We start from the raw sequence: 26,140 nt of genomic DNA, 5'->3' as shown, positions 1-26,140 counted from the left end.
GGAAAATACTGACTGCTTTATTTTTACACTGCATTATAGATCTCACTTTGAAGTAAACCCCACCCAAACCTAACTCTCTCTCTGCACAAGTAACATCTACCCCACCTGCAGTGCACATGGTTTTGTCATCTAAGAAGGAATTTGCCAGAAGGAGTAAACCAGAATAACCCCCTGTGTGTATATCAATGAGCCGACGGTCTAGAAAGCTCACAAATGTTAGTAAGACACATTTCAATTCAAATGTTCCTTATTATACCCTTTTTCCTGAGTCCACTTTATCCAACCCTAAGGTGGAATCTACATCTGAGAAGGAAAATAGTGCTCTATAAAATGATATCTGGATTTGGGCAAGAACAGATACACGAATGTGGAAATATGTACCCTATATATATATAGCTGAGATATACATAGACCCGCTCACCCTGAGCATTGACATTAACACTTTCTTCATTTTATATCTCTCACATTAATATGGGGATTAATATTAGTCATTTACTAGGTGCATATGTATCCCATAATGCATTATGAACACTTAGCGGAAGCATCCCCAAATGCAAACGATGTTATCAGGTGATCTAAGGAGGCTGGGGCAGAGCCTTCAGCGCAGCAGACAGCATAGTAAAGTGGGGATCTGAGGCTTGTGCTTACCACCTACATAGAGTTGCTCAGATCATCCTAAAATAGGCTATAAATATCTATCAGAGAGGGGATCTTGGTATTGGCTAAGTCTAAAAAGTGCTCATCCTATACAATAAAGGGCTGGTAACTCGTTTGAAGTGATTTTAATAAACTAAAGATGTCGCTTTTGTATACTAGTTAAAGTTCAGTGCCTCCTAAGGCCTGTCCCTCCCAGGAACCAGTGACATCACAGGAGGAGGGGGTGGGCCTCTGGAAAAAGGTAGTGTAGAGTTGTCCGGATGCTCCATTGGACACTCCGTGTGGCACTACAAGCTGAAGGTTACCATTCCCGGCATTCTGCTAACCGTAGCAAGGAGCCGTGGGGGCAGTGATGATGCCGCCCCAAGGTCCTGGGGGATTGCAATGCTCGTACACCCCAATCTGCAGCCTTGGTAATGCGGCCATCGATGTTTGCATACTATGTGATGTATGACCATGGTTTTACCTATGGATAGCCATCCCTTTTATTTGATTGTCTGGCCCGAAGGCCAATCAGAACCTGGGGGAGGGCATTACATGTGTAGGGGGCAGTGCTATGCTCCTTGGGTAAGACAAAAAGAAAAATATTCGGTTGTGCTTTGACAATCCCTAGTCAGGATTATTGGGGTTCACATGGGCCTGGGGATGGAAATTGTCAAAGGCCTATTGTGAGGGGGGACAATGGTCATTGTTGAATTAGACACAGCACCTGCAGAGAGATGTCTGGAAGTGTTAATAGTGTTCACTGTACAAACTTACGTTACAGCTGCCTCCATTTTTGCATGGATTACTGGCGCACTCGTTGCTTTCAATCTCGCAGTTGGTTCCCGTGTAACCAGCACGGCAGTTGCAGGAGTAGCTCCCCTGGCCGGTGTTGGTGCAGCTGGCTCCATTGCGGCACGGCTTATGGTTGGTGCAGTAGTTCAGGTCTTGATTGCAGAACAGGCCACCCCACCCTTCTTCGCAAGTGCACTCAAAGGGCTGGGAGCAGGATCCATGCAGACAGCCTGGGTACCGCACGCACTCGTCGCAGAGTCGCCCTTGCCATCCCATGCGACACTTGCATTCCCCCGGCATCTCGCAGAACCCATGAGACTCGCTGCAGCCGGGCAGACAGATTGCTGCAAGAGAAAAAGCAATGAATGAAATGACAAATCTCTCATTGGGGTTGTGTTTGTGCGATGGCAATGTTTCACAACCCAACGAAATACAGCCTGGCCATACCACCATTACATAAACAGTTTCCAACAGTTATGAACAAGTATGAATGTCAAAATACCAGAAAGTCGAGGCTGTCCAAACTGGTTCTGCGAAAAACAGTCAATTGGGAATAAGGAGAATTCAGAAACAGAATGGTCATTTTAGTCCATAAAAATTAGTCTGTGGTCCCAGCCGGGGATAATTACCCATTTAAAAAATGAGGAGCCCCCATCTCTATAATTCCTAGGGTGGTGGAAATAATGGACATATAGTTCCTCTCCCCCAAACCCTCAGTAAGTAATTTATTTGAGAAGAACGTCACTTCCAGCAATTTTTCCGTGGGACGTTTCCTGAGCTGCTACAGGGATTAATCTTGCGTCTATCAATGTTTGGTGGACCATCAACTCATGATGGTGGTGTCTCATATGTCATACCATACAATCCTCTAAATGCTCAATCTAGTAAGTAAGAAGGCCAAATATATGGAGAACAAAGTTCTGCTCATCTGACCACTGGACAACCTCATGTATTACGCAGATGTTTTGTATCTATCCAGGCTTGGACAGCCCTTACTCATAGAGAGATTTCGGGGTACTCAGGCCTGGGCTACTCTGGAAGGCTTGCCCCTGAGATGGTGTATCCATGCCCCCCACCAAATCTGCTCTGTGTCAGGTCACAAGTCCCCCTCTGATTATTTATCCCCAAATCTAGGGCTTAACCAGGTTTTTAGTGTCCTGCTAGACACCATGGGAGAACCAGGAGACAACCTGTGCTCTTGCCAGTGTAGAAGTATTAAAAAAAAGCCACTCAAAAATAATTGGAGCGGCCATCTTTTTAGCTGCTTGGCTTATGATCACTTTGATGTGGTCAAGTGGAAGGTTGTGTAACCCAACCACAACACAGACATGAAATGTGACACTCAACATGACCCTGAGTGAGCAGGACAGTTCAGTGGAGAATTGAGGAGACACATATCTCAAAACGAGAAAACATACACAGCAGGACTCACGCAGAGCCTTATTCACAGAGTCCAGCTGGATGGGTCATTTAAAGAAATGACTGACGAAAGGGCCTATTCATCATTAGGTGCGATGACCCCATGCAAATAATTGGTTGAACTTGCTGTGATAGCCAGCGGTAGATCCCAGTCGTCACTGCTTTGGTGGCAGCTGCTCCAAAAAGCAACTGTTACACGAAGCCCTAACACTACAATGCTCTATTACCAGTAGCAAAGCTTTATACCCAGGAGTGTTACTGTGTATGGAAGGGGATGCGGTCATTTGGTCTACTGCATTATGGTAGAAAGTCATTAGGTCGAATCCATTAGGTCGACATGCTAAAAGGTCGACATGGGAAAAGGTCGACATGATTCTAGTTCGAAAGGTCATTAGTTCGACAGGTCATTAGTTCGACAAGGTCATTAGTTCGACATTGTCTATGTCGACATTCACAAGGTCGACATGGAGTTTTTCACTGTTTTTTGAGCCAACATGTGCCGACAGGCGGTATTTCATGCCCTACCATCCACTAGGGCGTGGTGGGAGAATAAAATAGTGTGCCGAGCGTAGCGAGGCACCGTGCCCGACGCATAGCGAGCGCAGCGAGCGATGCGAGGGGATGCAGTGCACTTTAAACTGTGTCCATGTCGACTGTGTTGACATTCAGGTAAAAAAACGGTGAAAAACCCCATGTCGACCTTGTGAATGTCGACATAGACAATGTCGAACTAATGACCTTGTCGAACTAATGACCTGTCGAACTAATGACCTTTCGACCTAGAATCATGTCGACCTTTTCCCATGTCGACCTAGAATCATGTCGACCTTTTAGCATGTCGACCTAATGGATTCGACCTAATGACTTTCTACCATAATGCAATAGACCAAATGATCCCAACCCGTATGGAAGACATTAGGGCACTAGAGCACTGCAAGGACAGGAGGTGGCGTTGGGATCCAAATGGACTTTTTCTATAGGAAGGGGCAGGGTTTAGCAGGCTAACGTCATCTGAAGATGGTGTTTGTTTCAGCAATCAAGCTTAATGAACAGTTGCTCCTAGATCAGGGCTGGGCAACACCGGTCCTCCAGCTGTTGATGAACTACACATCCCAGCATGCCTTGCATCAGTTTCAGCATGGCCACATAGCAAAACTAATGCAAAGCATCCTGGGATGTGTAGTTCATTAACATCTGGAGGGCCAGTATTGCCCAGCCCTGCCCTAGGTAAATTTACTAAGGTGAGAGTATCTAGAAGTGTTAGATGTTGCCCCTAGCAACCAATCAGATTCTATGTATTTATCTAGCACCTTCTAAAGCAGTGGTGGGCAACAGGCGGCCCGCGGGCCGGATGCGGCCCGCGAGCCGCTTAGGTCTGGCCCGCCACTCTGACACATATTAATATGACAAGCGGCCCGACTATAGCCGCTTGTCATTTACTTTTTAATGCCGCCGACGCCGTGTTAATGTCCTTCTGTGCCTGTCGCGCACAGTATAACTGGGAACGTGGGAGGGGACGTGATGACGCTGCAGCCGCCCCCCGGCCATTGGGTGACGCGGCCGCGTCACCGCGTCCCCTCCCACGCTCCCAGAAATGCTGTGCGCGGCAGGCACAGAAGGACATTAACGGCGGCAGCTCAGCTGTAACAGACAAGAGTGTCACCGGCCGCGTACCCTCCCAGACGCCAAGCAGTAGTAAGGTTTCTCCGCGTCCAGGCTCCCTGAATCTGCCAGGCTCCCTGAATCTGTGCAGGTCGGGCGCAGTATGATTTTTGCCACGCACATCTATGAGGAACAGGCAATTATTTTATGTGTATTAGTGTTTATATATATATATATATATATACATACATACACACACACACACACCCAAACAGTGTTTGAGTGTGTGTATATATATATATATATATATACATACATACACACACATCCACCCACCCACCCACCCACCCACCCACACAGTGTGTGTGTGTATGTATATATATGTGTGTGTATATATATATATATATATATATATATATATATATTTATATTGTATATACAAGATATTATGTGTGCGGCCCTCAAATAGTTTCTGGTTTTGATAAGCGGCCCCCCAGCCAAAATAGTTGCCCACCCCTGTTCTAAAGGATAATAGCTAGAATCTAATTAGTTGCTATGGGCAACATCTCACATGTCCAAAAGCGCACCTTCGTAAATTTATCCCTTAGTGTCTATGGACCTCTGACCCATCAGGTTTTCAGTGTAAGCAAGAGATATCGGTGATAGCTCCGTCACTGCAACTTTACACACACACTATCTCACAACCTTATATATTATATATAATATATATATATATATATATATATATATATATATATATGTATACGCATGCATATATATATATATATATATATATATATATATATATATATATATATTTACAATGTGTTATGCATTGATTACTGCTCCTCTTGAAACACTGGAAAATCTTAGGAGTGCTGTCTACCGCTGTCATATATATATATATATATATATATATATATATATATATATATGTGCCCCCACTCCTACTCTGCAGCCCGGCAGCAGACGACTCCATTGTCTCCCTGAGTTTTGATTCTGATCTCATATCCATCTATTGTGTGCGCATCTTTCTCACTCTCTAATATAATCATTTGTAACATCTCTCTCTAAAGAAAGATGAGTGCTATACCAATATACACCAGACAGACAGACAGAGATCTCAGTGAGAATGTGTGTGTATATAGCTTGTGCTGACAGGCCTCTCCTATGCCGCTTTGTGAATGTGCTGCACAATCATAGCTCTCATCAGCCGATCATTGTATCAGACTGTCCCTCATCAGTCCCTTTCTGTATGGCCGCTGAGTGGCAGACAGATGATATGTTGTAGCTGCAGATATAGGCCCCCTGCACAAACAGCACCTGCCCTGGGGGAGGGGGTGCTTAATGCTGGCCGCCTGTCTCTATTGTGCACAGAACAATCGGGGAGCGGGGATGTGTGAGGAGGGGGGTTATTAATCTGTCTTCGCTATTCACAATGAAATCTGGTTAAAGCCACATGTCACCAGCCCCCTGCACACTCCTATTTACCTTGAAGTCCGTCTGCCAGGGTGCGAGGGAAAGAGACGTCCCATAACCAGTCACCATATGCTGCCTTTATGTCTTTTGTGACTCTTCTCCCTTTATACCTCTGTGTAATGTGTTTGGTTCACAAATCACAGCATGTAATTCCCTACACTGGACGGAGGCCTTAAACAAACAGTACTACGGTGCCTGGATGTCCCTGCTAACAGAACTCCCTATATAGGTTACAAAAGCCCTATTATAGGTGCTATAGGTAATGAGAAATCACTGTCTGCTGGCCCCAAATGTTTATCCGGCACCATCAGTCAGAGCTGAAAAAGTCAGGGTTCCGCTGTATGTACTAACTGATGTGTGTAACGTATATAATAATTACCAGTAGCATTTAGGTAGCGAGTCTTGTTGCCGCACCCGCCTTACAATGCACAAGGCAGAGGATCGGGGTACAGAGGATAGAAGAGGTTGTGTGAATTTAGATTTTAACCTACATCTCTCTCTCTATATATATATATATATATATATATATATATATATATATATATATATATATCTATATATATATATCTATATATATATATATATATATAGATATATATATAATTATTATTATTTTTTTAATTATTATTATTTTTTTTTACTAGAGCCGGTGGGGTGCTCCAACACCCAGTGCAGTGACCTAAATTGTGCATAGGGGGCGTACGTACGTATTAACCCTCTCCCGAAGAAGAAGGGCCCCGTTACTCCCCTAACCCCTCTCAGCCATAAGGCCCAAGAGGGGAAAATAGGGATCGGTGGGTCCTCCTCGCCGAAGCTCAGAGCTACCCTCTTCCCCCAACCCCCGGAAGGGTTAGGGCGGGTGTGTCCTCCGCGCTTTGAGAGACCCTCAGTAGGCTTCCCTCCGCCTTGCGGCTCAGGGTCGCCCTCGGGGACTGCAGCTCTTCCCCGCAGGAGAGAGCTTTGGTACGTGGGGAGTTGGTAGCCCATAAGGGTCATACACACACTGCTTGAGATTGACCGTAATTGTAATGGAAAAAAGTAATTGGGGGAAATTTTACTAAGATGGGAGTTCTATTTCAGATGTATTGTTGCTATGGACAACCAATCAGATATCATCTCATATCTTTTAGAACAGGCCTGGCCAACCTGTGGCACTCCAGCTGTTGTGAAACTACAAGTCCCAGCATACCTAGCCAGTTCTGATATTAAAAAAAATTGCTAAAACTGTGGCAATGCATCATGGGATGTGTAGTTTCACAACAGCTGAAGAACCACAGGTTGGCCAGGCCTGTTCTAGAAGGTGCTAAATAAATAGGAAACTGATTCTGATTGGTTGCCCATAGCAACATCCCATGTGAAACAGAACTCCCATCTTAGTATATTTCCCCCATTATGTGTATAAGTGAAAAACAATCTAATAAAGTAAATATAGAAGAGGGATTAGTTAAAAAAATGGTACATGATTCTCTAAGATGGGAGTTCTATTGAAGATGGGATGTTGCCCATAGCAACCAATCAGGGGGGGCCCAGATTAACCGGAAAGCCCCTTCCTCTTGGCCAGTGGCTCAGATTATGGTACCAGTGTATAATACTATTACTAGCACTGCTGCCACAACATCCAATTTACAAAGCAGAGCTGATGCACATGGCCATGAGCTAGTAGCTTATTCTACCCAATTTGCTGTGTATGTGGTTCCAAGCACTCAGTCAGTGCACGGGACCAGAGAGCAGCTGCTAGGAAGAAGAGACAGGAGCATTACCATGAGGTGGGAGAATGTGTAAGAAAGATCCAGAAAATATTCATCTGGCTTAGTATGGGACAGTATTATGCAAATATGCATCAATTCACATCAATGTAGCGACACTAGGACATTGTAAAAGGTAATATGGCAATAAGCACATTGCTAGTAACTAGAGATGTGCAGGTTCTGATTTACTCTGATTTCAAAGCAAGATCTTATTGGCTTTCCCAAATCACATGACAGTTGTTGATAGCCAATAAGATCCTGCTTTTAAATCAGAGTAAATCAGAGCCTGTACATCTCTACTAGTAACTAGGTACACAGTGTAACTATACTCACGCTCAGCACAGTATTCTCCCTTCCAGCCAGTTAGACACGTGCGTTTTCCTTCCTGGTCGCAGACATAATGGCCGAAGGTATCGTCTCTTGGGCGGCAGTAGTCGGAGCAGCTATCCCCATAGTAATGCTCATCGCAGGTGACATGATAGGAGTAGCGCAGCTCACTCTGCTGGCCCAGGTGTATGTCCTGAGACCAGTCCTCCCCAACAGACAAGCGTCTACGAGTGGCCAATCGGCTGAGCAGGTTGTTAGTGTTTTCTGCAAAGGACAAGGAGAGTGAGGAAATGGATAATACAACTTCACCGCATAGTGTCCAACCTTCCTGCATTCTGCAGGAGACTCCCTGAAATAGAAGCAATCTCCCTCTCTCCCTGATTTCTCCTAACCCACTTTATGCAGAGGCGTAGGGAGGGCGGAGCCACCGGAGCTCATGCTCCGGGCGGCGATTGGTCAAATGGCGCCGCCGGCCCGCCCCCCCCTCCCCTCTCCGCAAATGATCCCTGCCTGCACATGTCAGTGGTGGCGTAAATAAGGCTCTGTACTCCGTAGCCCAAGCATTTGCGGGGGGGAGCCAGCCATACGTGGGCGCAGTGTCAGTGAGTGCAGCAGCAGTACCTGTAGAGGCAGGAGGAGAATGCCGGGGCTCAGTCCTTGGCGGCGATAGCTGCTCAGCAAGGTATGCGAAGCAAGGAGGAATTCTCCCTGCTCTGCTCCCTTGCTGAGATGAGGTGCGCTCAGTGTTGTCACTGCCATAGCAGCCTGCGCCTGTTTCTGTGACCTCCGATCTCGCTCTCACTCCAGTCCTGCCTGCCACACTTCACTTGATTTATAGACTGTGGCAGGCTTTACAATCAACCTAAATCCTCACAGTAAAGCATATTACAGTGAGGCTTTAGATTGATTATAAAGGCTGCCACAGTCTGAGTGAGCTGAAACAAACAATCACATGAACTTGTCTGTGTCCGGAGTCCGGACAGCTGCACCTGGAGCCTGCCTGCCTGCCACCCCAGGACCAGGTCTGAAACTTCTATGATTATATGTTCAGTAGGGGAACAGGAGGGATAACTTTGATGGGAGGGACAGGAGGAGGGATAATTGTTATAGGAGGGGAAGTAGTGATGGGTGAAAAGGAAGGATATGTATGAAAAAAATTATAATTAATGTATGGGGGCCCCAAAACTTTTTTTGGCAGGGGGGCACAAAATTTCTAGTTACGCCATTGACACAAGTTCAAGTATAATACTATCTAATGGGCAGCATGCTCCGGCGGCTGCCCTGCCCTGCTCGCCCCGGTCCCTGCCGCCAAGCGTCACGGACGGTGAGGCCGGAAGGCGGGCTGACACTCCTCTCTGTCCTCAATTGCTGCTGCTGCTCGGTTCGGCTTCCGGGCAGCGCAGCATAGCAGCACTAAAGACTCCTCCCAGAGTCACCTGCCTCTGCTATGCATAGTGACTCACGCCCTCCTTCCTGGCTACAGCAGCGTCATCATCCTTCCCAAGCGCTGGCTGTAGCCTGGAGGAGGAGAAGTTGTTCTGCTGCGGCCCGTGCCGCCCTGTTATCCAATTATTCAAGGTGGATTTTTTTTATACAGCTAATAAATGTTGTTCATAATAAACATAGTAAAAACTTGGGGTTTGGGGGATATATCATTATCTGTATATATATTTATTTACAGCTGTCAGCATCTTATATAGCGCAGCAGATTCCGTTACAGCATCTTATATAGCACAGCAGATTCCGTTACAGCGTCTTATGTAGCGCAGCAAATTCCGTTACAGCGTCTTATATAGCGCAGCAGATTCCGTTACAGTGTCTTATATAGCGCAGCAGATTCCGTTAGTGTCTTATATAGTGCAGCAGATTCCGTTACAGTGTCTTATATAGCGCAGCAGATTCCGTTACAGCGTCTTATATAGCGCAGCAGATTCCGTTACAGAGTCTTATATAGCGCAGCAGATTCCGTTACAGTGTCTTATATAGCGCAGCAGATTCCGTTACAGCGTCTTATATAGCGCAGCAGATTCCTTTACAGCGTCTTATATAGCGCAGCAGATTCCGTCAGTGCCTTATACAGTGCAGCAGATTCCGTTACAGCGTCTTATATAGTGCAGCAGTTTCCGGTACAGCATCTTATATAGCGCAGCAGATTCCATTACAGTGTCTTATATAGCACCGCAGATTCCGTTACAGCGTCTTATATAGCGCAGCAGATTCCGTAACAGAGTCTTATATAGCGCAGCAGATTCCGTCAGTGTCTTATATAGCGCAGCAGATTCCGTTACAGTGTCTTATATAGCACAGCAGATTCCGTTACAGCGTCATATATAGCGCAGCATATTCCGTTACAGTGTCTTATATAGTGCAGCAGATTCCGTCAGTGTCTTATATAGCGCAGCAGATTGCGTTTGTGTCTTATATAGTGCAGCAGATTCCTTTACAGCGTCTTATATAACGCAGAAAATTCCGTCAGTGTCTTATATAGCGCAGCAGATTCTGTTACAGTGTCTTATATAGTGCAGCAGATTCTGTTACAGCGTCTTATATAGCGCAGCAGATTCTGTTACAGTGTCTTATATTTATTTATTATTTATTTATTAAATATTAACAGTTTCTTATATAGCGCAGCAGGTTCCGTAACAGCGTCTTATATAGCGCAGCAGATCCCGCTACAGTGTCTTATTTAGCGCAGCAGATCCCATTACAGCATCTTATATAGCGCAGCAGATTCCGTTACAGCGTCTTATATAGAGCAGCAGATTCCGTTACAGTGTCTTATATAGCGCAGCAGATTCCGTTACAGTATCTTATATAGCGCAGCAGATTCCGTAACAGCGTCTTATATAGCGCAGCAGATTCCGTTACAGCGTCTTATATAGTGCAGCAGATTCCGTTACAGTGTCTTATATAGAGCAGCAGATTCCGTTAGTGTCTTATATAGCGCAGCAGATCCTGTTACAGTGTCTTATATATTGTCTTATTTTTTTAGTTTTTTCTTTTCAAATGTAACATGCCAACACATGTTAGCCACGCCCCCAAATCATTACCGGGGGGGGCGCGAAATATGCCCTTGCTCCGGGCACCATAGCACCTAGCTACACCGCTGACTTTATGACACTGTTATCTTTTTTGGGGAAAAAAATAAATCAGATATATACAATCAGATGGTATTTGCACTTGGAATTTATTGCATAGCATCACAATTATTATCACGTATGTTGTGCCGAGAGAGAAGAAACTAAATATCACAGCAAATATTTGCAAACAAATGATCCAATATTGCAGGAAGCAAAGTTATTATCAAAATTTGCTACATATCCCAAAGTATAAAGTTACTAATGTTATCTAGAAATATCTGGCAACAAGCATTTAAGCACATATACTTCCATATATGAAACTAGCCACGCCCTTTTGGGTGGAGCATGATGGGGCGGTGTGCAAAATTCTACTGCCAACTATAATCTCCCTGAAACTAGTTTTCAAAAGTAGGCAACTATGATATATGTCTGTATTCTTTTCTAGCCTGTCACCGTACCCTGCCCTGACTGGGTCACCCCTCACTTTTCCTCCCACCACGTGGGATCCGATATTTATGCATTCTCTCAGTGGGCATGATGCCCATTGAAGGGAGCTTGTCTGGGAGAAGTACGGCCCTTGGAGTTGGGTCTTTGTCAACTCTTATTCTCTCTGAATACATGGAAAACCTGGCACTGTGGGCAGCAGTCCTGAGAGAGGGGGTACTAATTACCTGGGCCCAGGTGTGATGGAAGGGTCCAATAGCACACATTACCTGCATTAGCTTTTCTCAAACCAGAACATGCTGCTGTGTGCTGGGCTGCATTGTTTCCTGGGATTTGCTTAAAGTGCATGATCACGCCTCCCACAGTTAGGCCACTCCCCCTTAAAGGCACCTGGGCCCAACCAGGCTCTCTACTGGCCGGACTATGAAGCAAATGCAGCATTATTACCGTAACAATTTTTTACACCACTAATAAACATATGGTTGGCATTCCCATCACCACACAGTAAGTATTTTTTTTTTTGGTTCAGTGCAATTGAATGGGGGCACCTAGGTGCATTTAATAAATAAAATGCAATTTGCATAATGGATGAATATCTGCAAGTCCCCCCAACCAGGAGAATTTGCATTTACTAGTTGGCCATCCTGGCTGCAATTATCATAAGCTCATCCACAACACGCCGTTACTGCAATTATGGCTGCACCGGCGGTTTATCCCTATCCACCACCCATGTTGTATGGCAACATTAGTGTAGTTTGCCAGGAATAAAAGACACATGTGACATGTCATAAAAATGTGTGTATCTTAAGGAAAGTTTTTGCCTAAAATGAAAAGTTGCAACAAGCATTTATGTCTGAGGACCAGATGTACTAAGCTTCAAAAAGTGATAAAGTGGAGTGAGATAGAGTACCAGCCAACCAGTTCCTAACTGTAATTTTTTAACTACAGACTGTAGTATGACAGTTAGGAGCTGATTAGCTGGTACTTTGTCGTTCTCCATTTGATCACTTTTTGAAGCTTACAACATCTGGACCTGAGGGGCAGATGTATTAAACCCGGTGAAGTGATAAAGTGGCTGGTGATAACACACCAGCCAATCAGCTCCTAGTTGTCATTTCTAAACCCAGCCTGTAACATGACAGTTAGGAGATGATTGGCTGGTGCGTTATCACCAGCAGCGGTGTAACAATGGCACTGCAGCTCAAGTGGTGGCTTGGGGGAGCCGACGCTGTGGGGGATCATAGTCTCTCCATATTCGGATATACAAAGAAAGAGAAAGTGTGTCCTGGTGTGGTGCACCATAAAGATTTAAATGCCAATCTATATAATAAGTTGAAGAGTGAGTGTGTGTGCGTGTGTCTGTTGCATTGCGGACACACCGTGGCACTCAGAGCCGCCAAATTCGGCAACAAGGTACCTCTGGACCTGGTGGGGTGCACCTCAATGCCGTTTTGGGGAAATTTCACTTAAAAATGTAAAAAACACCAAGGCTCAATTTGCCTTAATTGATCATCTGGAAAAAAGATCGATGATCTGGGAAACCGAAGACAAAGGAACAACACCACACCTGATTTCATTGCTGTCATTGAGTATGAATGCAAACACATTCTAACATTATGGTGACAGCTTTCAACAATTGTGAATTATTGGGGAACTACATAGACCACACATCACACACACACACACACACACACACACACGTACACATTGTACACACACACACACATCACACACACAGTACACCATATACGCACACACAGCACACTACACACACATATATACATAGCACACCTCACACATTTACACATTGGACAGATACACACACATACATAACACACCACAAGCAGTACAACACACACCCATATACACTACAACACACCCAAAAACAGTACAACCTCCATACTGACCGCAGGACGCTGTGGTCCAGAGGTTGGGATTCCCCATTTATGTAAACAGGAGCCGGGTCAGATGAACAAGACAGGTAGCAGGTTGGATGAATGTGACATGAAGTGTGACATAGAGGTGCATGTCCCTGCATCACCCCCGCCATCTCTGTCCCTGCATCACCCCGCCATCTCTGTCCCTGCATCATCCCTCCATCTCTGTCCCTGCATTACCCCCCCATCTCTGTCCCTGTATCACCTCAACGTCTCTGTCTATGCGTCACCCCGCCATGTGGCATAATGTGAATTTTAGCTCAATCCAGGTGACATAATGTGAATTTTGGCTCAATCCGGGTGGCATAATGTGAATTTTTGATCAATCCGTGTGGCATAAAGTGAATTTTGGCTCTTTTTGTATGGTATAATGTGAATTTTGGCTCAATCCGGGAGGCATTATGTGAATTTTGCCTCAATCCATGTTGCATAACATGAATTTTGGCTCAATTTATGTAGCATTACAGGAATTTTGCCTCTTCCAGTTTGGTATAACATGAATTTTGGCTCAATCCGGGTGGTATAATGTGAATTTTTTATAAAAAATACTGTTTTGCATAATGTGTATAAGGGGCATACAGTATGGTACACTACACTCAAGGACATGCCCCCTTTTCAGTGGCGGCACCCTCTTTTTCTGGAATGTGCACTTAACTTCAGACTTCAATTGCCCATACCCCTACTTAAAAAATTCACACTTCGACCATTGCACACACATATTTATAGGTAACGCACCTCACACACTTACACATTGGACAGATACTATAAAACACAACATATTACACCACACACCCACATACACTACAACACACAGAAAAACAGTACAACACACAAAAATAAATGCATCATAGGTGCTAAATCTCAGGAGTGGATGTGGAATTCATCAACACACACAAGCTATCAAGTCAGGAGTGGTGCGTTTCAAACAACAACAACACCGTCCCTGATTTCATTGCTGGCATTGAGTATCAATGCAAACACATTCTAACATTATGGTGGAGGTTTAATAAATTACAATCTTGAGCCTTTAACGCAGCATAAGACAACATTTTACAGCAATTTTGGAAATTTAAAAAAAAACCAAGGTTTTCCCGGGCAACGCCGGGCAGGTCAGCTAGTAAAATAAAACTTTTAATGAAACATCGCTTAAAGCTGCAAAATATAAAAAAACATACAAATGCAAACAAAGTGCAAGTTGTGCATGTTTAAAAACAGCACGTGTGGGGACTGATGGTGTCTCCTATATAGATTTAGTGTGGCGTCTAAGGTTTTGACTGTATATGCTTGTTACAGTTATTTAGTTAAATGTGGAAAATAATTCCTCTTGTTACATTTGTATACAATGAAAGGTACTGTTACTGTGTAAATGTTGCCTGTTTATAGAACAGGTACACGAGCTGCTGGTGTTTAACCTGTGAATTCTTTGGGTATGAATACCCTTATGAAAGTGAATTTATCTTGATAACATCCGAGATGAAATGGTATGCTCTTCTTCAGCCTGTAACCCACTTTTTTCCCCTGCTGAACCCTCTGGCACTTTCTCTTCATTTGAGCCCGCAAATGAAAAGGAAGTATCCACACTTTTCTTATCCTCCTACTCTACTACCTCTCCTTTCGATCCTATACCTGCGCAAGTCATTAAAAATCTATCTCCCGTGATTATTCCAACCTTAACTAAAATCTGCAATCTCTCACTTGCTACTGGTACTTTTCCTTCTCTGCTCAAACAAGCAGTGATTACTCCCATTCTGAAAAAACACAATTCCGACCCTAACTCTCTCTCTCTCTAACTATCATCCTATCTCTCAGCTCCCATGCCTCTCCAAACTACTGGAGAGACTTGTCTACTTTCGCCTCACACACTTTCTTAACTCTCATGCCTTATTAGACCCGTTTCAATCAGGCTTTCGCTCTCAACACTCCACTGAGACAGCACTGACTAAACTGGTGAATGATCTGGTAACTGCTAATTCTAAAGGCCATTACTCACTACTTATTCTTCTAGATCTTTCTGCTGCGTTTGACACTGTGGATCACACTCTTCTCTTACAAACACTACACTCCCTAGGTCTTAATAATACTGCCCTTTCCTGGTTCTCATCTTACCTATCTGATTGCTCTTTCAGTGTTCACTTCTCTGACTCTACCTCCTCTTCACTACCTCTGACAGTCGGAGTTCCGCAAGGCTCAGTCTCAGGTCCTCTGCTTTTCTCAATCTATTCTTCCTCTCTTGGCAAACTAATCAGCTCTTTTGGATTTCAGTATCACTTATATGCGGATGATACTCAAATCTATCTATCAACCCCAGAGCTGTCACCAGTGGTTTGGGGCCGAGAATCTGAATGTCTCTCTGTCATCTCATCTTGGATGTCTTCTCACCAACTCAAACTCAATATTTCTTAAACGGAATTACTTATATTCCCACCAGCCAAGAACAGTTACCATGCTGATATCTCCATAACTGTTGACAACTCGACAATCTACCCTACCCCACAAGCTCGTTGCCTAGGGGTCATCCTCGACTCTGAACTGTCCTTTTTTCTCCACATTCAATCTGTCTCCAAATCATGTTACATGCATCTAAAAAACATATCCAAAATACGACCGTATCTCACACAAGACACTACTAAATCTCTTATCCATGCACTCATTATATCTCGCATTGATTATTGCAATAGTCTCCTAACTGGTCTTCCCAAGAACAGACTCTCACCACTGCAATCCATTTTAAATGCTGCTGCTAGGCTGATCTTCCTTGCAAGACGCTCATCGCCTGCTGATCCGTTTTGCCAGTCCCTCCATTGGTTTCCTGTATCTTACAGTATTCAATATAAAAATTTCTACTCGCATATAAAGCTATTAACCATACTGCACCAGCATATATCTCTTTACTTGTCACAAGATATGCGTCTCTCTTCTGCACGGATGACTAGCTCCCTCTCCCTATTACAGGACTTTCATCGTGCTGCTCCCATACTATGGAATGCCCTTCCACGCAAAATAGGACTCTCCACTGGCCTCCAAACTTTCAAGCGTTCCCTGAAAACTCACCTCTTCAGGCAAGCCTATCATATTTAAGTTCTACACACATAACCCTCTGAGGCACTTATGTTTTATATAGCTTCCCATCTGGACTTATAACATTGTGGGACTGCTATGCTATTACTGGTGCCTGTCCTTGTGTTTCCCTCCGATGTCCCTATAGATTGTAAGCTTGCAGCAGGGCCCTCCTACCTCCAAGTCTGTCTGTTGTTACCCAGCTTGTTTTATCTCTGTCTACTATTGTAAAGCGCAATGGAATCTGCTGCGCTATATAAGACACTGTAACGGAATCTGCTGTGCTATATAAGACACTGTAACGGAATCTGCTGCGCTATATAAGACACTGTAAATAAATAAATAATCTACTGGATGGTAATTAAACTAGACACACCGTGTTAAATATGAATGTTTATTATTAATTGCACAGAGGATGCCGGTATTTTATATAATTTGGCATGAGCTACCAGTGATTGTACAACAAATCCACTGGGTGCATGGGCCCATAGAATGGTATTTACATTTATTGTATGGCCAGAGTGTCGACACACTGTGTCGTTTCACTTGTATCCAGTACAGGTGTTAGCTGTCTATCAGACACATCTGGTGAGTTACACACTGTTTGTGAATACGTGTGTGAGCTAATATAACAAGTGGCAGCTATATTCTCTGGCTTGGTATCCTTAAAACAATTGGTACATGAATGAGGAGTGTGACAACCTCTGAGACTAATGATTAAACGATTCACGCAGCCTGCGTGTCGTTTATAACACAGTGTGCTGTGGCTATTAGAGTGCCAGCGGTATGCTCTCTATTGCAGCGTGACCCCTATATGGTTAAACAAGTTAGGCAATACACAGTAACATTAGAGCCCTTACAAGGGCTAGAAATGCAAGACGCTACACATGAATTTCAATTAGAATGGAGACACTGCACACATCAGTGCACCCACATGGCCGTGCTGCTGGCTCGCATTTTGCTCCCCACTTTTTCAAGGGAAGAGACAGGTGTATTAGTAAGGCTGCAGTAAGAGCACAGGTGTATCACTGGGGACAAGGGGAAGAGACAGGTGTATTAGTAGGGCTGCAGTAAGAGTACAGGTGTATCACAAGGGTAAGAGGGAAGAGACAGGTGTATTAGTAGGGCTGCAGTAAGACCACAGGTGTATCACTGGGGACAGAGGGAAGAGACAGGTGTATTAGTAGGGCTGCAGTAAGAGTACAGGTGTATCACTGGGGATAGAGGGAAGAGACAGGTGTATTAGTAGGGCTGCAGTAAGAGTACAGGTGTATCACTAGGGACAGGGGGAAGAGACAAGTGTATTAGTAGGAATGCAGTAAGTGTACAGGTATATCACTGGGGACAGAGGGAAGAGACAAGTGTATAAGTAGGGCTGCAGTAAGTGTACAGGTGTATCACTGGGTATAGGGGGAAAAGACAGGTGTATAAGTTAGGCTGCAGTAAGAGTACAGGTATATCACAAGGGAAAGAGGGAAGAGACAGGTGTATTAGTAGGGCTGCAGTAAGTGTACAGGTATATCGCTGGGGACAGAGGGAAGAGACAGGTGTATTAGTAGGACTGCAGTAAGTGTACAGGTATATCGCTGGGGACAGAGGGAAGAGACAGGTGTATTAGTAGGGCTGCAGTAAGAGTACAGGTGTATCACTGGGGACAGAGGGAAGAGACAGGTGTATTAGTAAGGCTGCAGTAAGTGTACAGGTGTATCACTGGGGACAGAGGGAAGAGACAGGTGTATTAGTGGGACTGCAGTAAGAGTACATGTATATCACAAGGGAAAGAGGGAAGAGACAGGTGTATTAGTAGGGCTGCATTAAGAGTACAGGTATATCACAAGGGAAAGAGGGAAGAGACAGGTGTATTAGTAGGGCTGCAGTAAGGGAACAGGTGTATCACTAGGGACAGGTGGAAGAGAAAAGTGTATTTGTAGGACTGCAGTAAGTGTACAGGTGTATAACTGGGGACGGGGGAAGAGACAGGTGTATAAGTAGGGCTGCAGTAAGAGTACAGGTATATCACTGGGGACAAGGGGAAGAGACAGGTGTATTAGTAGGGCTGCAGTAAGAGTACAGGTATATCACAAGGGAAAGAGGGAAGAGACAGGTGTATTAGTAGGGCTGCAGTAAGAGTACAGGTGTATCACTGGGGACAGAGGGAAGAGACAGGTGTATTAGTAGGGCTGCAGTAAGAGTACAGGTGTATCACTGGGGACAGAGGGAAGAGACAGGTGTATTAGTAGGGCTGCAGTAAGAGTACAGGTGTATCACTAGGGACAGGGGGAAGAGACAGGTGTATTAGTAGGGCTGCAGTAAGAGTACAGGTGTATCACTGGGGACAGAGGGAAGAGACAGGTGTATTAGTAGGGCTGCAGTAAGAGTACAGGTGTATCACTGGGGACAGAGGGAAGAGACAGGTGTATTAGTAGGAATGCAGTAAGTGTACAGGTATATCACTGGGGACAGAGGGAAGAGACAAGTGTATAAGTAGGGCTGCACTAAGTGTACAGGTGTATCACTGGGTATAGGGGGAAAAGACAGGTGTATAAGTTAGGCTGCAGTAAGAGTACAGGTATATCACAAGGGAAAGAGGGAAGAGACAGGTGTATTAGTAGGGCTGCAGTAAGTGTACAGGTATATCGCTGGGGACAGAGGGAAGAGACAGGTGTATTAGTAGGACTGCAGTAAGTGTACAGGTATATCGCTGGGGACAGAGGGAAGAGACAGGTGTATTAGTAGGGCTGCAGTAAGAGTACAGGTGTATCACTGGGGACAGAGGGAAGAGACAGGTGTATTAGTAAGGCTGCAGTAAGTGTACAGGTGTATCCAGGGCTATTTTTGTGCAGGCTCCAGCAGGAACTGTGGCCCTTATTCTAGTTCACTCTTTCTGACAAAATATTTCTTAGATGGACAAAACCATGTGCACTGCAGGTGAGGCAGGTGTTACTTGTGCAGAGATAATTAGATTTGGGTGGGGTTTTACACCTGCCTCACCTGCAGTGCACATGGTTTTGTCCATCTAATAAATATTTTGTCAGAAAGAGTGAACTAGAATAAGGGCCACAGTTCCTGCTAGAGCCTGCACAAAAATAGCCCTGGGTGTATCACTGGGGACAGAGGGAAGAGACAGGTGTATTAGTGGGACTGCAGTAAGAGTACATGTATATCACAAGGGAAAGAGGGAAGAGACAGGTGTATTAGTAGGACTGCAGTAAGAGTACAGGTGTATCACTGGGAATACGGGGAAGAGACAGGTGTATTAGTAGGGCTGCAGTAAGAGTACAGGTGTATCACTGGGAACAGGGGGAAGAGACAGGTGTATTAGTAGGACTGCAGTAAGAGTACAGGTGTATCACTGGGAACAGAGGGAAGAGACAGGTGTATTAGTAGGGCTGTAGTAAGAGTAAATGTGTATCACTGGGGACAGAGGGAAGAGCCTGGTGTATTAGTAGGTCTGTAATAAGGGTACAAGTGTATCACTGGGGACAGAGGGAATAGACATGTGTATTAGTAGGGCTGCAGTAAGAGTAGAGGTATATCACTGGGTACAGAGGGAAGAGACAGGTGTTTTAGTAGGGCTGCAGTAAGAGTACAGGTGTATCACTGGGGACAGAGGGAAGAGACAGGTGTATTAGTAAGGCTACAGTAATAGTACAGGTATATCACTGGGGACAGAGGGAAGAGATCGGTGTATTAGTAGGGCTGCAGGAAGAGTACAGGTGTATCACTGGGGACAGATTGAAGATACAGTTGTATTATTAGGGCTGCAGTAAGAGCACAGGTGTATCACTGGGGACAGAGGGAAGAGACTGGTGTATTAGTAGGGCTGCAGTAAGTGTACAGGTATATCATTAGGGACAGAGGGAAGAGACAGGTGTATTAGTAGGGCTGCAGTAAGAGTACAGGTGTATCACTGGGGACAGAGGGAAGAGACATGTGTATTAGTACGGCTGCAGTAATGGTACAGGTATATCACGGAGGACAGAGGGAAGAGACAGGTGTATTAGTAGGACAGCAGTAATGGTACAGGTGTATAACTGGGGACAGGGGGAAGAGACAGGTGTATTAGTAGGGCTGCAGTAAAAGGTGCAGGTGTAACACTGGGGTCAGGGGGAAGAGACAGGTGTATTAGTAGGGCTGCAGTAAGAGTAGAGGTATATCACTGGGTACAGAGGGAAGAGACAGGTGTTTTAGTAGGGCTGCAGTAAGAGTACAGGTGTATCACTGGGGACAGAGGGAAGAGACAGGTGTATTAGTAAGGCTACAGTAATAGTACAGGTATATCACTGGGGACAGAGGGAAGAGATCGGTGTATTAGTAGGGCTGCAGGAAGAGTACAGGTGTATCACTGGGGACAGATTGAAGATACAGTTGTATTATTAGGGCTGCAGTAAGAGCACAGGTGTATCACTGGGGACAGAGGGAAGAGACTGGTGTATTAGTAGGGCTGCAGTAAGTGTACAGGTATATCATTAGGGACAGAGGGAAGAGACAGGTGTATTAGTAGGGCTGCAGTAAGAGTACAGGTGTATCACTGGGGACAGAGGGAAGAGACATGTGTATTAGTACGGCTGCAGTAATGGTACAGGTATATTACGGAGGACAGAGGGAAGAGACAGGTGTATTAGTAGGACAGCAGTAATGGTACAGGTGTATAACTGGGGACAGGGGGAAGAGACAGGTGTATTAGTAGGGCTGCAGTAAAAGGTGCAGGTGTAACACTGGGGTCAGGGGGAAGAGACAGGTGTATTAGTAGGGCTGCAGTAAGAGTAGAGGTATATCACTGGGTACAGAGGGAAGAGACAGGTGTATTAGTAGGGCTGCAGTAATAGTACAGGTATATCACTGTGGACAGAGGGAAGAGACAGGTGTATTAGTATGGCTGCAGTAAGAGTACAGGTGCATCACTGTGGACAGAGGGAAGTGACAGGTGTATTAGTAGGGCTGCAGTAAGTGTACAGGTATATCGCTGGGGACAGAGGGAACAGAAAGGTGTATTAGTAGGGCTGCAGTAAGAGTACTGGTCTATTACAAGGGAAAGAGGGAAGCGACAGGTGTATTAGTAGGACTGCAATAAGAGTGCAGGTATATCACTGGGGACAGAAGGAAGAGACAGGTGTATTAGTAGGGCTGCAGTAATAGTACAGGTATATCACAAGGAAAAGAGGGAAAAGACAGGTGTATTAGTAGGGCTGCAGTAAGTGTACAGGTATATCACTGGGGACTGAGGGAAGAGACGGGTGTATTAGTAGGGCTGCAGTAAGGGGACAGGTGTATCACTGGGGACTGAGGGAAGAGACGGGTGTATTAGTAGGGCTGCAGTAAGGGTACAAGTGTATCACTGTGGACAGAGGGAAGAGACAGGTGTATAAGTAGGGCTGCAGTAAGAGTACAGGTATATCACATGGGACAGACGGAAGAGACAGGTGTATTAGTAGGGCTGCAGTAAGGGTACAGGTGTATCAATGTGGACAGAGGGAAGAGTCAGGTGTATTAGTGGGGCTGTAGTAAGAGTACAGGTATATCACAATGAAAAGAGGGAAGAGACAGGTGTATTAGTAGGGCTGCAGTAAGTGTACAGGTGTATCACTGGGGACAGAGGGAAGAGACAGGTGTATTAGTAGGGTTTCAGTAAGAGTACAGGTTTATCACTGGGTACAGAGGGAAGAGAAAGGTGTATTAGTAGGGCTGCAGTAAGTGTACAGGTGTATCACTGAGGACAGAGGGAAGAGACATGTGTATTAGTAGGGCTGCAGTAAGAGTACAGGTGTATCACTGGGGACAGAGGGAAGAGACAGGTGTAATAGTAGGGCTGCAGTAAGACCACAGGTGTATCATTGGGGACAGAGGGAAGAGACATGTGTATTAGTACGGCTGCAGTAAGAGTACAGGTGTATCACTGGGGACAGGGGGAAGAGACAGGTGTATTAGTAGGACTGCAGTAAGGGTACAGGTATATCACTGGGGACAGAAGGAAGAGACAGGTGCATTAGTAGGGCTGCAGTAAGAGTACAGGTATATCACTGAGGACAGAGAGAAGAGTTAGGTGTATTAGTGGGGCTGCAGTAAGAGTACAGGTATATCACTGGGGACAGGGGGAAGAGACAGGTGTATTAGTAGGGCTGCATTAATGGTACAGGTGTATCACTGGGAACAGGGGGAAGAGACAGTTGTATTAGTAGGACTGCAGTAAGAGTACAGGTGTATCACTGGTGACAGAGGGAAGAGACAGTTGTATTAGTAGGACTGCAGTAAGGGTACAGGTATATCACTGGGGACAGAAGGAAGAGACAGGTGTATTAGTAGGGCTGCAGTAAGAGTACAGGTATATCACTGAGGACAGAGAGTTAGTGGGGCTGCAGTAAGAGTACAGGTATATCACTGGGGACAGGGGGAAGAGACAGGTGTATAAGTAGGTCTGCAGTAAGAGTACAGGTGTATCAATGGGGACAGAGGGAAGAGACAGGGGTATAAGTAGGACTGCAGTAAGGGTACAGGTATATCACTGGGGACAGAAGGAAGAGACAGGTGTATTAGTAGGGCTGCAGTAAGAGTACAGGTATATCACTGAGGACAGAGAGAAGAGTTAGGTGTATTAGTGGGGCTGCAGTAAGAGTACAGGTATATCACTGGGGACAGAGGAAAGAGACGTGTATTCGTAGGACTGTAGTAATGGTACAGGTGTACTACTGGGAAGAGACGGAAGAGACAGTTGTATAAATAGGGCTGTAGTAAGAGTACAGGTATATGACTGGGGACAGAGGGAAGAGACAGGAGTATTAGTACGGCTGCAGTAAGAGTACAGGTATATCACTGGGGTCAGAGGGAAAAGACAGGTGTATTAGTAGGGTTCCAGGAAGAGCACAGGTGTATCAAAGGCCACAGAGGGAAAATACAGATGTATTAGTAGGGATGCAGCAAAAGTACAGGTGTATTATCAGAGGCAGAGGGAAGAGACAGGTATATTAGTAGGGCTGCAGTAAGAGTACAGGTATATCACTGGGGACAGGGTGAAGAGACAGGTGTATTAGTAGGGCTGCATTAATGGTACAGGTGTATCACTGGGAACAGGGGGAAGAGACAGTTGTATTAGTAGGACTGCAGTAAGGGTACAGGTGTATCACTGGTGACAGAGGGAAGAGACAGTTGTATTAGTAGGACTGCAGTAAGGGTACAGGTATATCACTGGGGACAGAAGGAAGAGACAGGTGTATTAGTAGGGCTGCAGTAAGAGTACAGGTATATCACTGAGGACAGAGGGAAGAGTTAGGTGTATTAGTGGGGCTGCAGTAAGAGTACAGGTATATCACTGGGGACAGAGGAAAGAGACGTGTATTCGTAGGACTGTAGTAATGGTACAGGTGTACTACTGGGAAGAGACAGTTGTATTAGTAGGGCTGTAGTAAGAGTACAGATATATGACTGGGGACAGAGGGAAGAGACAGGAGTATTAGTACGGCTGCAGTAAAAGTACAGGTATATCACTGGGGTCAGAGGGAAAAGACAGGTGTATTAGTAGGGTTCCAGTAAGAGCACAGGTGTATCAAAGGCCACAGAGGGAAAATACAGATGTATTAGTAGGGATGCAGCAAAAGTACAGGTGTATTATCAGAGGCAGAGGGAAGAGACAGGTATATTAGTAGGGCTGCAGTAAGAGTACAGGTGTATCACTGGGGACAGAGGGAAGAGACAGGTGTATTAGTAGGGCTGCAGTCATGGTACAGGTGTATCACTGTGGACAGAGGGAAGAGACAGATGTATTAGTAGGGCTGCAGAAGGTTAAAGGTGTATCACTGGGGACAGAGGGAAGAGACAGGTGTATTAGTAGGGCTGCAGTTAGTGTACATGTGTATCACTGGGGACAGATGGAAGAGACAGGTGTATTAGTGGGACTGCAGTAAGAGTACAGGTGTATCACTGGGGACAGGGGGAAGAGACAGGTGTATTAGTGGGACTGCAGTAAGAGTACAGGTATATCACTGGGGACAGAGGAAAGAGACATGTGTATTCGTAGGACTGTAGCAATGGAACAGGTGTACTACTGGGAAGAGACGGAAGAGACAGTTGTATTAGTAGGGCTGTAGTAAGAGTACAGGTGTATCACTGGGGTCAGAGGGAAAAGACAGGTGTATTACTAGAGCTGCATTAATGGTACAGATACATCTCTTTGGACAGAGGGAAGAGACAGGTGTATTAGTAGGGTTGCAGTAAGAGCACAGGTGTATTATCAGAGGCAGAGGGAAGAGACAGGTGTATTAGTAGGGTTGCAGTAAGAGCACAGGTGATTCAAAGGCCACAGAGGGAAAAGACAGATGTATTAGTAGGGATGCAGTAAAAGTACAGGTGTATTATCAGAGGCAGAGGGAAAAGACAGGTGTATTAGTAGGGCTGCAGTAAGAGTACAGGTATATGACTGGGGACAGAGGGAAGAGGCAGGTGTATTAGTAGGGCTGTAGTCATGGTACAGGTATATCACTGGTGACAGAGGGAAGAGAAAGGTGTATTAGTAGGGCTGCAATAAGAGTACAGGTGTATCACTGGGAATAGAGGGAAGAGACTGGTGTATTTGTAAGGCTGCAATAAGAGTACAGGTGTATCACTGGGGACAGAGGGAAGAGACAGGTTTAATAGTAGGACTGCAGTAAGAGTACAGGTATATCGCTGAGGACAGAAGGAAGAGACAGTTGTATTAGTAGGGCTGCAGTAACAGTACAGGTGTATCACTGGGGACAGAGGGAAGAGACAGGTGTATTAGTAGGGCTGCAGTAAGAGTACAGGTGTATCACTGGGGAAAGAGGGAAGAGACAGGTGTATTAGTAGGGGTGCAGTAAAAGTACAGGTGTATTATCAGAGGCAGAGGGAAGAGACAGGTGTATTAGTAGGGCTGCAGTAAGAGTACAGGTGTATCACTGGGGAAAGAGGGAAGAGACAGGTGTATTAGTAGGGGTGCAGTAAAAGTACAGGTGTATTATCAGAGGCAGAGGGAAGAGACAGGTGTATTAGTAGGGCTGCAGTAAGAGTACAGGTGTATCACTGGGGACAGAGGGAAGTCAGGTGTATTAGTACGGCTGCAGTAAGAGTACAGGTGTATCACTGAGGACAGAGGGAAGAGACAGGTGTATTAGTAGGACTGCAGTAAGAGTACAGGTGTATCACTGGGCACAGAGGGTAGAGACATGTGTATTAGTAGGGCTGCAGTAAGAGTACAGGTGTATCACTGGGGACAGAGGGAAGAGACAGGTGTAATAGTAGGGCTGCAGTAAGAACACAGGTATATCACTGGGGACAGAGGGAAGAGGCAGGTGTATTAGTAGGGCTGCAGTAAGTGTACAGGTATAGCACTGGGGACAGAGGGAATAGACAGGTGTATTAGTAGGGCTGCAGTAAGAACACAGGTGTATCAATGGGGACAGAGAAAAAAGACAGATGTGTATTATCAGAGGCAGAGGGAAGAGACAGGTGTATAAGTAGGGTTGTAGTAAGAGTACAGGTGTATCACTGGGAACAGAGGGAAGAGTTAGGTGTATTAGTACGGCTGCAGTAAGAGTACAGGTGTATCACTGGGGACAGAGGGAAGAGACAGGTGTATTAGTAGGGCTGCAGTAAGTGTACAGGT

At 45.2% G+C, this 26,140-nt stretch overlaps 1 protein-coding gene across 1 annotated transcript in view; it reads right to left on the bottom strand.

The window, feature by feature from the left end:
- Nucleotides 1–26,140, bottom strand: part of DLL3 (delta like canonical Notch ligand 3) — a 55,512-nt gene that overhangs the window by 5,750 nt on the left and 23,622 nt on the right. The window contains exons 4-5 of the mRNA XM_083160619.1: nt 8,016–8,273; nt 1,417–1,778 (exon numbers count right to left, since the gene is read on the bottom strand). Coding sequence (XP_083016745.1) covers nt 1,417–1,778; nt 8,016–8,273 — 620 coding nt within the window. The remainder of the gene's footprint in view (nt 1–1,416; nt 1,779–8,015; nt 8,274–26,140) is intronic.

Source organism: Crinia signifera, chromosome 9 (assembly GCF_055691185.1).
Source record: "Crinia signifera chromosome 9, ASM5569118v1, whole genome shotgun sequence".
Classification (NCBI taxonomy): Eukaryota; Metazoa; Chordata; class Amphibia; order Anura; family Myobatrachidae; genus Crinia; species Crinia signifera.
Note: the sequence above shows the minus strand (reverse complement) of the source record. Positions and strands in the feature narration are given on the sequence as shown.